The following is a 16,688-nucleotide window of genomic DNA, read 5'->3' as shown; positions in this document are numbered from 1 at the left end:
ATTAATTTTTTAAAATATCCTTTAATTTTGACGCAATTTACATTCTTCTGGAAAAAAATGTAATTTTTAAAAGCCATCTTGCTCTTTTTTGCTGCCCATCAATTACTCTAGATTATGGGACATGGAAAAAGACTAGTCTCTCTCAAAAAAAGGTCTAACCATTTTTACTACAGAAAAGGTGAAACTAGGTGGGGAAAACCAGGTTGTTCTACTTTTAAGTAACTTTTCCTTTTTTTTTTAAATTATAAAACTGTTTTTCCATTTTTTACTACAGGGAAATACCTAAAAGTTGACCAAAATTATCTCTAACATTATAGAACAGAGATAGTTAACTCTAAGATTTGGTGTCAACACCTGGGTACGTTTCCTTCAACACATAAACACACACAGTATAAGTAAATCAGAGAAAGACAACTGTCATCTTATCACTTAAATGTGGAATCGTGAAGTATAATACAATGAACTTACTTATAAACTGACTCACAGACATAGAAAAGAAACTTATGCTTACCAAAGAGGAAGTGGGGAGGGATGAATTAGGAATTTGGGATTAACAGATACACATCTCTATTGGAAAAGACTCTGATGCTGGGAGGGATTGGGGGCAGGAGGAGAAGGGGATGACAGAGGATGAAATGGCTGGATGGCATCACTGACTCGATGGACATGAGTCTGAGTGAACTCCGGGAGTTGGTGATGGACAGGGAGGCCTGGCGTGCTGCGATTCATGGGGTCGCAAAGAGTCGGACACGACTGAGCAACTGAACTGATCTGATCTGATGCATAAAGGGCTTCCCAGGTGGCACTATCGGTAAAGAACCCACCTGCCACTGCAGGAGATGTGGGTTTGATCCCTGGGTCAGGAAGATCCGCTGAGGATGGCATGGCAACCCACTCCAGTATTCTTGCCCGGGGAATTCCAGGGACAGAGGAGCCTGGCGGGCTTCACTCCATGGGTTTTGTAAGACACGACTGAAACGACTTAACACGCACACATGAAACCGGCGAACAACAGGGACCTACTGTACAGCGTGAGGAACTATATTCAATGTCGTGCAATAATGTATAAAGGAAAAGAATCTGAACAAGAATGTACCTGTATCTATGTACGAATCACTTTGCTGGACACAGGAAACTAACACTACATTTTAAATCCACTATACATCAAGAGAAGGAAAAGGGCAACTCACTCCAGTGTCCTTGCCTGGAAAATCCCATGGACAGAGGAGCCTGGCGGGCTGCAGTTCACGGGGTCGCAAAGAGTCAAACTCGACTGAGTGACTGAGCACAGCTCATACATCGATTAAAACCAAACAGGGACTTCCCTGGTGGTACAGGCGGAGAAGAATCTGCCTACCAGTGCAGGGGACATGGGTTCAACTCCTGGTCCGTGAAGATCCCACCTGCCACGGGACAACTAAGCCTGTGCGCCAACACTCCAGAGCCTGAGTTCCAGAGCCCGGGACCCACAGCGAGAGGAATCACTGCAAAGGGAAGGCCACGATCAGCAAGCAGAGAAAGTGTATGCGCAGTGAAGTCAGAGCAGCCAAAACGCAGATTCTTGGGAGGGAGGGTCAGGATGGAGGACACATGTACACCCATGGCTGATTCATGCGAATGTATGGCAAAAACCACCACAATATTGTAAAGTAATTAGCCGCCAATTAAAATAAATTTTAAAAATAGATTCTTAAAAAAACAAACAAAAAGAGTAACACACAGCTGGGATTATTTTTTAATTGGAGGATAACTGCTTTACATTCCTGCGTTGGTTTCTGTCGTACAAGGTGGATCAATCATCAGTTCAGTCGCTCAGTCGCATCCGACTCTTTGCGACCCCATGAATTGCAGCACACCAGGCCTCCCTGTCCATCACCAACTCCCGGAGTTCACTCAAACTCACGTCCATTGAGTCAGTGATGCCATCCAGCCATCTCATCCTCTGTTGTCCCCTTCTCCTCCTGCCCCCAATCCCTCCCAGCATCAGGGTCTTTTCCAATGAGTCAGCTCTTCGCATGGGGTGGCCAAAGTACGGGAGTTTCAGCTTCAGCATCCGTCATAACCACGTATGAATCCCCTCCCTCTGGAGCCTCCCTGCCCTGTGCCCCCACCCCACTCCTCCAGTCACAGGGCACCAGGCTGGGCTTTCATGTGATGTAAGCGCTTCCCACCAGCCACCTATTTTCCACGTGGCGGCGTGTACGGCCAGTGCCACTGCCTCGCGCTGCCCACCGCCCTCTGCCCTTGCCCAGCTGGGACTTTTGTACTGTGTGGTCTCCAGTACACCGTAAGCTGGCATCATCAGGGGATGGGACAGCTGGCTAAGAACAGCACCTTACTGAGGTGCCGCAGGTGAGGCGGAGTGCGTGGCATGCGTTTCCAGGGCGCTGGTCTTGCTGAAGGGAAAAGAATGAGCTAGAAGCACAAGTGCAGAGCACGGCGGCTCCCGGGGTCAGGTGTCCCCATGCTGAAGGTGAGGCGGAGGCAGAGCGGCCTGGGGAAGAGCCTGAACAGAAGGCAGAGGAGCACACACAGGGACGGTGGGGCTCTCGGGCAGCTGGCTGAGGACGATCCTGATGCTCCGGGGACACAGGAAAAGGCTTCTTCCCAGTAACTTATTCTCTGCCCATTTCTTTGTGGGAAATTAAGGTTACCAAGTATGTGCACTAAGTGCTAAATAGACTAAGGCTACAAGCCAGGTGAACCATTTCAACGGGCAGCCTGTCTTCAAGCTCTGCTTACAGTGGTTCATGTCTGAGTACTGTTCAATCCCACTGAAATCCTGACTCTCTCTCCAACTATTGTGGGGTGTGTAAAGTAGGCCATGGGGTCGCAAAAGAGTCAGACACTGCTTAGCACCTACACAGCAACAAGCTAACTATAGCCCCCTGACCCCGGGGGTCCACACAAGCGAGCACTGCAGGGACGGCTCCTCCGGAGCCCCCAGGAGAGGCTGAAGTGTCCCCACACCTCGCCCCAGACCCGGAGGGCCGGCGGTTCCTCAGGCAGGTGCCTGAGCTGTCACCCAGGCCCGCACGCAGGTGGCTGGGCGCTGGATTTAACGTTCTACCGTGGCCGCCTTGAAATTCTTCATTCTGGAATAAGGGGGCCTGCCTCCTCATTTTACACAAATGACGGGTTAGTTCTGCCTGAAGGTTCTCATCCAGACCAGCCCTGCCCTTGACAGGTGAGCTACAGACACAGTTACACAGTCAGGTAGTGGAGAAAAAACAAACAAAAAAATCAAGATAATCACCTCATCTTCTAAACTAACTATGGAACACGCTTTTCACAACACTGTATTCCGCGGTCTGCAGAAGTCTTCTGATACATCCCAGCGTCGTTAGACTGAGTGTTCTACCGACAGAGGCAGCTTTGAAGTTAGGACTAACCCACACGCAGACACGGGGACATATTTTTAAACTGTGTTATGTTATGTCACTGATATTGGGGTGGGGGTGGAGTGGTGGGGGTGAAGGGAGGAATCGACTCTTAGTCATATGACTCAGCAGAATGTACGATCTTCAAATACAAACTGACACATGAATTACAAAACATGAGAGATTTCATTATCTGTATTCCCAAGTGTAGGGAACTATACCAAAATAACTTAGAAACAAGATCTACACAAAAACCCCTCATTCTCAATTTCTAAGATTATAAGAACAGTACAGAGATTCCCATCTTTCTCCTGGTATGTCTTTCAGGATGCACTAGGAGTTTGTCCCAAAACTCACTCACTATACTCTCAACAACATTTGACATAATACTAAACATAACTTGAATAGCTTTTCAAGGAAGAGACTTCCAACTTCCCAAATCAACTGAAGTTTTGAAATGAAAAATATGTACCACCTTCTGATCAAAACCACATACTATATACTGTTTAAAAGATTATGTTGTGCTGTGCTAAGTCATTTCAATCGTGTCCAGCTCTTTGCAACCCTGTGAACTGTAGCCCACCAAACTCCTCTGTCCATGTGATTCTCCAGGCAAGAATACTGAGTGAGTGGCCACGCCCTCCTCCAGGGGATGTTCCTGACCCAGAGACCAAATCCAAGTCTCTTAAGCCTCCTGCACTGGCAGGCAGGGTCTTACCACTGGTGGCACCTGGGAAACCCATTTAACAGATTAGGTTCTTTAAAAAATCTCTCTTCAAGACCTAACAGACAGTATAGCTCTTCCAGGAAAATAAAGGACCAACAGCAACTATGAACACCAATATATTAGTGAATACGCACAAAACACAGGAAAGAAATTCCACTGGAACTGAGAGCCTATGTGGGAATAAAAGTCAAATAAGTCATACAGGGAACAGAAGAAATTTAGATTACAACTGAAATGCCTTAAATCAGACCTGGAGGACGGTTTTGTCTTTCATACAGATCAAACTTAGAATTACACAAAAAAGTTATCCTTAGAACCATCTTACAAAATGTAGAATGACTAGGTCACATCACTATACGGCATGTTTCAAAGTTGCTAAGAGAGTAGGCATTCAACGTTATCGTCACAAGGTAAAAAAGAAAAAATTTAACTACAGGAGGTGACTGATGTTAACTAAAGTGGAAATAATCTTGCAATTAGTAAGTTGTTAAGCTGTACCGCTTATACAGTGCTGTGTGTCAATTATATCTCAAGAAAATTGGGGAGGGAATTAGGCAAATTATGTGAGATTTTATTATAACAACATACTTCATGACTTTTTGGAAAATAAGAGAGGAAAATTAATTATGGAAAATGAATTCGTCTTTTAAAAAAGCAGCCGCTAGGTGGCAGTGTCCTGAGCCTCCATTAGCGGGCGAGCAGCTGTTATACTAAGAACTGACCAGAAGGTGGCAGCGTAGCCTCGGTTTCCCAGCACCAACAGCTCAGCCTGCTCCTAAGGCTTTTCATACACCAAAGAAATCACAACTACACCTCTCAAACGTCTTTTTTTTAAAGCGAGAGCTTTCGTTTCCTTACGTTCTGAATGTTGATCTGTAGTTCCATTTTGTAGTGATTGAAGTCTTTGGCAAGTTCATGGCCCTGATGATAGAAAGTAAACATTCCCTGAAAAAATGACAGCATCTAAAACAAAGGAGAAAAGACAACATTAGTGCGCACACACACACACAAACCCTCAGGGGAAAAAATAAAACGGCCACATGTCTCCCCACATCTCATTATGATTCTATCAATGGAAAATAATTCAAAGCAAGTCACTAGAATTCAACTAAATCTAACTGCATTTTGTTCATTAATTGTTCCCTATAAAAAAAGAATGAAGGATCTGCGATTTCTCCCTCAATAGCAGAGCCATTAGATAGCTTTTATAGTATGCTGTAAGAAGAAATGGAATTCTACATCACCCCTTTGTCCTTTTTCTTTAAAAAAAAAAAAAAAAGAGATCTTTATTTATGTCTGGCCATACTGGTTCTTTGTTGCTGTGTGGGCTTTTCTCTGGTTGCGATGAGCATGGGCCACTCTCTGGTTGTGGGGTGCAGGCTTCTCTCGCCGCAGGGCACAGGCTCTAGGGTGCACGGGCTTCAGTACTGGCAGCACGTGGGCTCAGCAGTTGCGGACCCCGGGCTCTGGGGCACAGGCTCAACGGTTGTGGCCCCCGGGCTTCACTGCTCCACGGCATGTAGCATCTTCCCATTCCAGGGATCGAACCCATGTCTCCTGCATTGGCAGGTGGATTCTTGAGCACTGAGCCATCAGGAAAGCCCTCATTTGTCCTTTTTAATCAAGAGAATCCCTATACTCATTTAAAATGAAACCTCTTCCCTACAGGCCAATAGAACCTATAAGGAAAGTGAAATACAGATCAGAGTCAAAAGCTCTTTCAAAGGGCACCCAGTGTAGGGCACCCTCTCTGTTGTTGACAAAGATGCTCCATGACTGAGGCAGAGAGTGCAAAGGCAGGGCAGTCATCAAACCCCGAGCTTCCTACAAACCCCCGACCCTCTTGACCAGAGGGCAGCTGCCTCTGCTCCACGTGTGAGCAAATCTACAGTGAGAATGATTAGAGGTGAGAGCTCAGGAAATCCCGGGATCCACCGTCTTCAGAATGTCACATCATGTAGTGCTGAGGAATTTGGGACTCTGACGTCCAGTGGCCAGCAGAGGTCAATTCCCCACTGGGGCCAATTGCTGACATTTTTCTACTTCGATGTCTACATTTGCTAAGTGGCATAATTAAAATATCTCCTTAATAGAGTACTGTGTGGAATCCACACACAATCACAGAAAAGTGCTTAGAATGACCTAAACAATGGCAGAGCACTGTAAATGTTAACCAGAAAAAAAAAAAAAAAAAGGCCATTATTATGATTTCTCATAAGAAGAAAGCTTGAAGGAGGTTTTCTCTTTAACTTAGGGTAATTCCATTACTCCACTGGAACATAGCTTCCACCAATGCTCATTTTTCATTAACAATTACTTGGTTCTTCAGTTTGTTTCTCAACATCGTACATACAATAATTAAACTGTATGACATGTGAATTATACCTCAGTAAAGCTTTTTTATTTTAATCACATGCAATATCGACTATATTAAAATTAAAGTGACTTGAGAATCATGGATCTCAGTGTATATCTGTTTTTTGTGTTTTTTGTTTTTTTTTTGCTAAAACCCACAGTATGAAATATCCTTTGTTCTGATTCAGAAGACATATATTCATAGATACATTAACATAAAAATAAGTGAAGCTCTCAGAGTACACCTACATAAGCACCAATGAAAATCACGTGTTTCTAAAATAAGTGTGAAGAATGTCAGAGTAACTCACAAAGTAGTTTCAAATGTTCTGCATACTGGTTCTTAATTTAGGTTGCGTGAAAGTGAAAGTCACTCAGTCATGTCTGATTCTTTGTGACCCCGTGGACTATACAGTCCATGTAATTCTCCAGGCCAGAATACTGTGGGTAGCTCCAGGGGATCTTCCCAACCCAGGAATTGAACTGGGGTCTCCTGAATTGCAGGCAGATTCTTTACCAGCTGAGCCACACGGGAAGCCCAAGAACACTGAGTGGGTAGCCTATCCCTTCTCCAGGGGCTCTTCCCGACCCAGGAATTGAAGTGGGGTCTTCTGCACTGCAGGCAGATTCTTTACCAACTGAGCTATTGCTAAGTAGCGTGAATTGTATTAGAAATAACTTGTTACCGGTCATTGTTGAAAGTACCAAGGTTTGGATGGATGCACTTGCCTTAGAAACAAAGTTAGGTAGAATAAAGATTATCCCATAAACACCCCCACGCTCACTCATATTCCAGTAACTTCATGGGAATTCTTGCTAAGGGCGGAATCACAACTAGGATGGGAGAAGTTGCACCTGACTGCAGGGTCCTTGCGGCCATGCAGCAAAAGGGATAATCCTCATTCCACTGCTGCACAGTAAGGCCAAGAACCGCTACTCAGTGGTGGGATTTTGACTCCACAGCGACCTGGGCGCGCTGTGTACAGTTTACGACATCTTGTCGTGCTTATGCATCACGGCCTGTAGCAACCATAAATGAGACCTTGAAAGAAACAGACTCCTATTCTCTATCACGACATTTGACTCACAGAGAAGCTTGCTGTTTATACTTACGGGTTCCACAAACTCAAACTTCTTCCTTTCTTGGATTTCCTGAAGCTTACACACATATTCAAGAGACAGTTCATAAAAGTGTTGCCGGTTCTGTTCCACTTGGATATCTGCCTGTGTTAAAACAAAGGAGGCAGTCAGATTAGAGATGGTGTGATGTGAAACTCTTTATCCAAGGTCTGCAAAGCTCCCATCTGTGGGCCAAATATGGCCAGCTGTCTTCCTAAAGGAGGTTGTGCTGGACACAGCCATAAACACTCCGTAACGTATCTTCGATGTGGACTTCCCTGCTACGACAGCTGAACTGAGTTGTCCCAAGAGGGACCTCATGGTCTTCAAATATGTAGAATACTTATTAGTATCTGACTGTCTGCAGAAGTAGTTTGCCAACCCCTGCTCATGTCTGTGATGAGGCTGACTCCTAAGGACCGAACATCACGCAGTCTCGCTCTTCACGAGAAACCTACCCCAACCACAACTAACACGCAAGTTGGAACCATACACACAGACTCCGAACTACACAAACAGTGTTTCCATTAACAAATCGCCTAAGCATGAAGCGGCCTGGGAAGGAGGACTGAACAAATTCCAGTCGCCACAGCACTCCTGAGTGAAAACAGCAGGTGAAGAAGTGGCAACAGCCCCTGTGCAAGAACTTGGCTCCCAGGCAAGGCTGGGCTTGACGCCCATCTGCAGGTAGTCACGCTCCTACGCCCTCAACATGCCCATCCCTTGGAAGCGAGCAGGCACCAGATGGCCGGGAGACTATTCCAAAAAGAGGTTACCCGTTCTCTTGTCTAACTAGAAAGGCACTGGGAGAGGCGATGGCTCCACAGAGGAACAGTGGAGAAAACTCTGGCCCTCAGAACATTTCCTATTCAGCATCATGTAGGTTTCACCAAGACATTTCTCCAAAGAGGCCATATCTAAACACATGGAAAGATGCTCAGCATCACTCACCATCAGGGAAATACAAATTAAAACCACAGGTTACACTGTGGTGTACACACTCACTGCACGCTTATCGAAAACAAAACAAACAAAAAACAGACCTATCCCCAGAACAAAACAGAAAACGAGAAGTACTGGTGAAGACGTAGAGAAACAGCTTTGTACACTGCCGACGTGAATGCAAAATGACTCAGCTGCCATGACTACAAAAAAATTAAAGACAGAATGACCATACGACCTTAACAGTTCCATTTCGGGGTATACACTCACAGGAACTGCAAGCAGGGACTCAAACAGATACTTGCTCACCCACACTGACAGCAGCGAAACGGGAGAAATAACCAACGTGCCCACTGACAGATGAAGGGATAATCAAAATCTGGTCTACACAGATAATGGGATATTATTCAGCCTCAGACTGGAAGGAAATTCCGGCACCTGGCTTAACATGGAAGAAGCCTCAGGACATTAACATGTCAACTACATGACGGCACTTGCCTTGTACCTCTACAAGCACTAAATCATGAGCTGCATAGCTACTGACCATCAAAACCCCCTGAAAAGGAGTTCAGGGTAGAGAGCAGAAATGAAGCACTCTGTGCTCTGGGAAAAACTGCCAGGACAGGTCTTCAGATAGCTACGTATTTTCAGGAGCTGATTTTATGAGCCCAATTCTTGTATCTCTTCCTATCTAGAAAAGCACTAAAATCCTTCACGGAGATGTCTGCTCCTCGCGACTAGCAATCACCCTCACAAAACTACCAGAAACCTTCCACACAAAAAAACACATGCTTCAGTGCACGCACACCCCCTTCAACAAAATCACATATGTACTGACCTTCCCTCCACCACTGTGGAGCAGTTTCTTAGAGCTATCTGAAATGCTGTCTCCCAGGCTATAGTTCTCATTTTGCCCCAAATAAAATTTCTTCACTTTGCCCCAAATAAAACTTCCTCACAACTCTCAACTCACAACGTTTTACATTTATTTTAGTCAACAATGCTAAATGAAATGAGCCAATCACAAAAGGACAGGTGCCACATGATTGCTCTTCCATGAGGTACTTGGGAGAGTGAAATTGATAAAGACAGAAGTAGAATGATGGTTAGGAGCCGGAGGGAAGAGGGCTGGGGAGTCACAGTTTAGTGGGAAGCACAGAGTTTCCGTATCTAGGCCTTTAGGAGTTGGAATGTGGGGGTGACTGTATTTAATGACACTGCACAAACGATATCCTTGAACATAGTTAAAATCATATCTTGCTATATTTTGGGCTTCCCTTGTGGCTCAGCTGGAAAAGAGTCCGCCTGCAATGCAGAAGACCCAGGTTCGATCTCTGGGTTGGGAAGATCCCCTGGACAAGGGAAAGGCCACCCTCTGGCCTGGAGTATTCCATGGACTGTGTAGTCCATGGGGTCGCAAAGAGTCAGACACAACCGAACAACTTTCACTTCACCTGCTATATTTTACCACAACAAAATTTTAAGTTTTGGGGGGAAAAAAAGGTAACAGGTAATAATTTTTTGGCGTATCATTTTTTAATTAATGTTTAAATATAATAAATGCGTCCTACTTTGAAATGAAATATTTTCTGCTGTATGTGTAAACATCAGCCTTTCAAATGTAAATTTCTGAGCCCAGGAAAACCATACCAGCTATGCACCAGCCATTGGCTAAGTATGCTGAGGGGCTTGGGGGGATGCCAAGAAAGCATAGGAGGCAGCCATCCGTCACATTTTCCACCTGTTATGGTAAACATTCCCTGGAGAAGGGAATGGCATCCCACTCCAGTATTCTTGCCTGGAGAATTCCATGGATAGAGGAGCCTGGTGGGCTACAGTTCGTGGGGTCGCAAAGAGTTGGACATGACTGAGTGACTAACACACACACATACGGTAAACACTAAGGGTATGAACAATCAAGAAGCAGGATTCGGCCCCAGGCAGCTGAGAGGCGCGTGAAAGGAATGAATTAAATGGGTGCCTACACTTGCGTCTTCCCACCCACAGAAGACACGGCTGTGATCCATGCGATCTGTGCTGCTGGAGAAGGCTCTTGAGAGTCCCTTGGACTGCAAGGAGATCAAACCAGTCCATCCTAAAGGAAATCAACCCTGAATATTCATTGGGAGGACTGCTGCTGAAGCTGAAACTCCAATACTTCAGCCACCTGATGGGAAGAGCTGACTCATTTGAAAAGACCCTGATGCTGGGAAATATTGAAGACAGGAGAAGAAGGGGACAACAGAGGACGAGCCGGCTGGATAGCATCATCAACTCAATGCACACGAGTTTGAACAAGCTCTGGGAGGTGGTGAAGGACAGGGAAACCTGGCTTACTACATTCCATGGGGTTGCAAAGAATCAGACACAACTTAGCAGCTGAACAACAACATACATATAAGAATGCTAAATTCCTTGAGATATCTGGCTTCCCTTAATTAACAGACTGCCTCCCACCACCCCTACCTTGCTACAAACTTCTATATATACTGACTCCCTTCCCCGCCTCCTCGGAGCAGTCTCTTAGGATCACTTTGAGATGCTCTCTCCTCCTGGAAATCCTCATAATTTCCACCGAAAAAAGAACTCTACTTTCAGATTGTGACTACTTGTTTAGCCAACATGACTAAGTCAAAATGTTTCTTATTCAGCCAAATTTTCTACCTAATACTCATAAAAATCATGATTTTTTTATGCCTCTAATGACCAGAGATTGAGCTCAGCCACCAGCAGTTAACAGGCACGACTCCCAGGAAAAACAATGCAAGTGTGTTGAGTATTTACTAAAATGGAGCTATGGGGGATTTAAGGGTGAATCTTTCATGCTATTGTTAATGGGAGATGCCTTTCAAGAAAATTTCACCAGGATCACATTTACCAAGGTCGTTTTCTTTTTTTTTGAGTGGATTCTCTCTCCTGGTTGTGCTCCTGTATCACTGCTCAGCTTCTATTCACAGCCTCCTAATGTTCTGAGTGTTCAGAACTGCTGTGCCAGGCACGGAGAGATCTTATCACCAGAATCCCTGGGACTGTAGATAACCCATCATTTACGCCACCACCACAGACATTCAAATTACACCCAGCAGCACAGTCCTTTAGCTTGACTCCGTCTGAAAGGCAATCACTATATAAGTGGTATAAGAAGAAATGTATTTGGTCTTTGTCCCAGGTTCCTGGCACAAATCTCCTAAAACCCTTGGAATTTCCTGACTGAGGGAAGTGCCTGCTGTCATTTGTAAGGAGCCCTGAGTGAGAACACTCCTGTTTGTGCTAATAAGGTGACTTTGGGGGGCCCCAAGGCTGCACTGATCAGAAGGTTAGAACCTTGGCCCCACCCACTGGCCCTCAGGAAGGGGTAAGCACTACAGATTAAGTTCTGTAGCAACTCCTGAACACGGGTTCATAAGCTTCCAGGTTAGCAATGTAAAAAATCAGTAAACAGAAAACTCAATTAAACAGAGCTGGGTCCCCAGAGTGGGAGCACTCATGGCTTCCGACGACAACAGAGCCCAAGAGAAAGAAGGAAGATGACTCTTCTCGCCTGGCCAGGACTCAGCCCAAGAAAAGCCATGGCCTCTGTTTACTATTGCCTCTCAACTCCCGGTCCCTCACAATCAAGGGGATCTCCTTCATGCATCAGGTGGGAACGTGCCCTTGGCTCACCATGGCTGCGAGACCCCAAACAGCAACTCTCTTCTGATCCTGAATAAACCTGTCTTTACTGGAGAAATATCTGGCAGACTTCATTTCAGGTCATGAGTAAATCCATCCACTTGCCTGAATAGTGACACACCCCAGCTCCACACGGTCAGAAGTTTCAGCACCTGGGATCCTTCTGGACCCAGTTCTGTGCACCTCTTCCTCTTGGCTGCTCATCTGAATCCCCTAGATTACCTTTTATAATAAGCTGGTAAACTTAAGTAAATGTCGCCTAGTTCTGTGAGTTGCCCTAGCAAATCAATCAAACCCAAGGAAGAGGGGGCCACAGGAACCTTTTCTTTGTAGTCAATCAGAAGCACACCAGGATTTGGTGTTAGAAGCGGTCTTTTTTTTTTAACTGAAGTACAGTGGATTTACAATGTGTTAGCTTCTGCTGTACAACAAAGTGATTTGGTTACACATATAAATTCTTTTCCATTATGGTTTATTACTGGATACTGAATAGGGCCTTGTTGTTTACCCATTCTATATATAATAGCTGGCATCTGCCAGTCATCAGTAGGGCGGTCTTGTAGGATTGAGCCTTTAACCTGCAGGATCTGACGCTATTTCCAGGTAGTGCCAGAACTGAGATCATTGCTTGGTGGCAATTGAAAAACACACATCTGGACTATACTTTTTACTATACCAAGCAAAAGTCATTTTTTTAAACATATAACTTCAAATAGATTATCAATTTCACTTCTGACCATGCCTGCTGTAAATACGCATAACAGGAATAGATCCCTCACACAAAGATCTTCAGGGGATCTATTTCTCTGGTCATACTTACGGAAATATAATTATCTGAGTACTCAACTGGAAAAAAAATGCACGATGTGAGAGTTGTGAGTCAAGTTTTAATGGGGGCACAATGTGGAATACAGCCTGGGAGCGGGGCCTCAGAGGTTGCCTAGTGAATTTAATCTAAAGAGGCAGAGGGCAAGTGCTAATTTTTAGCTGCCATAAGAAAACAAAAATACAGTTCAAATATCAGCAGTCGAAGAATTTTCTCAAATATCCAATTACTGTTCTAGTACAGACAGTAATACTGAGAATTTGGGGGTGTGATGGAGCAGAAGCTAGTGTCCGTTCAATACAGAGCGAGAGGCAAAGGTCCGAATAAACCAAAACTGCCAGCCTGCTGTCGGCCACAATTCTCTCCTGTGATTTTCATTGGAAACCAGAGGAAAGAACAGCTGATAACAAGGACACACGCCTTTGTTCAGTACCACTCTCAGCAACCTTTATTAATCTCTCAAGCACCTCAACTCAATTTACTGAAGATCAGCAACGCATTAGCCACTGCCAGAAGTGGCCAAAGCCACATCTAACCTTCTTTCCTTTAAGGAGCATCCCCATCCGTAAGGCATTCACTCTTGCAACAGAAAGCTCGGTCAAGTGGGGTTCTGTACATTTGAAAGGAGCACACAAATCAAAACAGCAAAGAAAATGTAATTTTTTTGAATCCTTTTGGTCATGCCACTCAGTATGTGGGATCTTAGATGCCCAACCAGGGATCGAACCCATGCCCCCTGCATGGACAGCATAGAGTCTTTTAACCATGGAACACCAGGAAAGACCCAAGAATATATAATTTAAGTGAAAACTAAAATGATTCATCTTGAGGGTCTCTTCAAATTTCCAATGTAATGTTTAATTATCTTTGGGAATGATGAAATTGTTGAAGGTCTAGCTCATAATCTTCACACTAGTTCATTCAATAAGTATTCATGAGTGCCTGCTCCCCGACAGGTCTTATTCTAGGCACTGTGGACAGAGTGCTGAAGAGAACTAGGCTGTTGCCTGCAAGGAGCTGACATCCCAGGGAAAGAAGCCATGAGACCCGAATGTACCGTGTGTGCTCAGTCGGGCCCAGCCCTTTGTGACCCCAGGGACTGTAGCCCCCCCGGCTCCTCTGTCCATGGAATTTTCTAGGCAAGAATATGGGAGCTGGTTGCCACTTCCTACTCCAGGGGATCTTCCTGACTCAGGGATCGAACCTGAGTCTCTCATGCCTCTTGCATTTACAGGTGGATTCTTTACCACTGAACCACCAGGAAAGCCCACACCTGAATACGTAATGAGTCAAATGGTTGTAAGAGCAAGAAAAAGAAAAAACAACAAAAAAGGCAGAGTAAGGAAGGCACCCTAAATAAGATACAACATCTCCACTCAGGGGAAGTCTGAGAGGAGACTATCTGGAAGACTATTTGCAAAGTGAGTCATGCGGATCTGGCAGAAGGACGAGCACTGAGGCCCTAAGCCATGGAGCCAAGCCAGAATGAGGCTGCCATGTGGGGTGAGAGAAGGCGGAGTGGACTGGGGGCCTCTGACGGAGCTTCTAGGAGCATTTGGAGATGAAGAGCAAGACAAAGGCTGACTCTGCTGCCATATAGAAAATAAACCGTAAGAGGACTTCCCTGGCAGTCTAGGGGTTGAGAGTCCATGTTCCCAATGCAGGGGACAGGGATTCGATCCCTGTGTTGTCATTACACAGAGTAACATGCATGCACATGTGCATAAAGAAAGAGTGAAAGTGTTAGTCATCAGTCATGTCTGACTCCTTGAGTCAGTCCCAGGACTGTAGTCCATCCAGGCTCCTCTGTCCATGGGATTTCCCAGGCAAGAATACTGGACTGGGGAGCCATTCCCTTCTGCAGGGGATCTTTAAGACCCAGGGATCCAACCACGGTCTCCTGCACTGCAGGCAGATTCTTTACAGTCTGAGCCACAGAGAAAGCTGCATGCATATACACATAAATGAATGCAAAATAACTTGAAAACGAAAATAAACTGTAGAGATCCCTGAGTAAAAAGCCGGGAGGCTTCTATAGTCACCTATGTGAGAAATGCCCACCACCTGCGCCAGAGTGACAGGTTTGCAGGCTAGGAGAACTGGCCACATTCTGAGAATAACCTGAAGTTGAAGAAGACCTAGGCTGAGTAGATGGGCTAAGAGAGAAAAAGCCAAGGATGACGTTACAGATTTTGCCCTAGCAACAGGTAGAATGATATCTAATTAGAGAGTGAGGTGGAGATGGAAATTGACTTGGGGCATGGAAATCCCATCAGGATACCTGGAAACAGGGATCAAGTAGAACAGGAAGTGGAAAACTGCTGGCATAAAGAGAGCCTCTACGAGCAACAGCTGTCCCTTCAAAACTGCCAGAGGGCAGGAGGTGAGGGAGCACGTGTAGCAACTGCATGGCTTTCTGCACAATATGGAAAAGGAGAGAATGCAGGACCGCCTGCAAACAGTACTGTAGTCAGGATTAGACGGTACAAAAGGGCCTTTCTCTTCTACAGACCACCAAACACCATGTAAACATCGGCCAATCACATTACAGAGACAAAAGAAGATGCAACATGTGGTTCATGTCAACATAGCCACACACATACACACAGCGTTTGCAACTAAATCTGTAACATTTCAACACAACCCAGGTTTACTCTACAACATTGTCATTTTGATGATACTTCACCAAGTGTCTATTATAGTGGCACCTTACGCCTGGATCCCTTATGTGTTTAAAAATAAACAAATGCACGGGGAAGAAGTCACACTTCTGTGGGATGAAAACAGCATTATGTTTAAGGAAAGCATATGTTCCAAATTGTAAACAACTGAATTTCCAGGGTGTGAGTGAGGAAAAACAAGTGGCAGGGAATGTAGAAAAAAACAGAAAGCGAAAACGAGACAGAAGATATAAATTCCTTTCTCCTTACATATGGCTCCCTCCAAAAGAAACAAGTCTATTAACACAAGTAAAACAGATGCTCTCTTTCCAAAGAAGCTGAAAAACTCCTGAATCTTCAGCGTTAGGTAAGATTAATTCTGCCTTCACATAAAAGCCAAATGGTATAGGAGCTTATTCAATTCACTTTTTCAACACATCTTGAAAGTTAATTAATAACCTATTCCTGAAAATAATATATCTTTTCTCAGTTATCCTAGTTAAAATGGTTGTTCCTGGGAAAATATACTCAGAACCAAACCTTCTAACACTCTGAATCCACACTGCATTAATCGCTCTATGAGATCTTATTTTGTCTTATTCCAAAAGAGCTTTTTTTTTAAAATTCATGGTGATACCTAGTCATTTTTTCCATCTCTAATAAACCTAGATGAAACATTTTCAAAAGAAAAGCTCATTAAAAATAAGACATGCACTGATTATTAAATTTTACAAACAAGTTAAAAGAAAAATAAAAACAATACCTCTTGTAAATGTGAGTCTTTCTTTTTTGCTGATAAATTCAAATGTTTATCAATTAGGCTATAGTTCCTTTCAGTCTCTTTGTCAAACTTCTTTTTTTCTTCCTACAAATAAGAAAAACATAGACAAGTATGATTAAACAGAGCGGGGGAAAGGCGTATACAGTCAATCTACTAGGAAGATCAAAATATGAAAAATATCCAAAAAGAAAGTACCATGAAGTGTGAAAAAGTTATCTGGAAAATC

General features: G+C 44.4%; 1 protein-coding gene across 4 annotated transcripts in view; it reads right to left on the bottom strand.

Annotated features, from left to right (window-relative positions):
* ARHGAP10 (Rho GTPase activating protein 10) overlaps positions 1 to 16,688 on the bottom strand; it is a 376,879-nt gene that overhangs the window by 215,964 nt on the left and 144,227 nt on the right. For all 4 annotated transcript variants that reach the window (XM_027513410.1, XM_027513409.1, XM_027513413.1 and 1 more), the window contains 3 exons: positions 16,445 to 16,546; positions 7,576 to 7,686; positions 4,966 to 5,070 (listed from right to left, as the gene is read on the bottom strand). In XM_027513410.1, the coding sequence (XP_027369211.1) occupies positions 4,966 to 5,070; positions 7,576 to 7,686; positions 16,445 to 16,546 (318 nt within the window). The remainder of the gene's footprint in view (positions 1 to 4,965; positions 5,071 to 7,575; positions 7,687 to 16,444; positions 16,547 to 16,688) is intronic.

The sequence above is a fragment of the Bos indicus x Bos taurus genome, chromosome 17, assembly GCF_003369695.1.
Source record: "Bos indicus x Bos taurus breed Angus x Brahman F1 hybrid chromosome 17, Bos_hybrid_MaternalHap_v2.0, whole genome shotgun sequence".
NCBI lineage: Eukaryota > Metazoa > Chordata > Mammalia > Artiodactyla > Bovidae > Bos > Bos indicus x Bos taurus.
The sequence above is the reverse complement of the archived record's forward strand: the minus strand, read 5'-3'. Positions and strand labels throughout refer to the sequence as shown.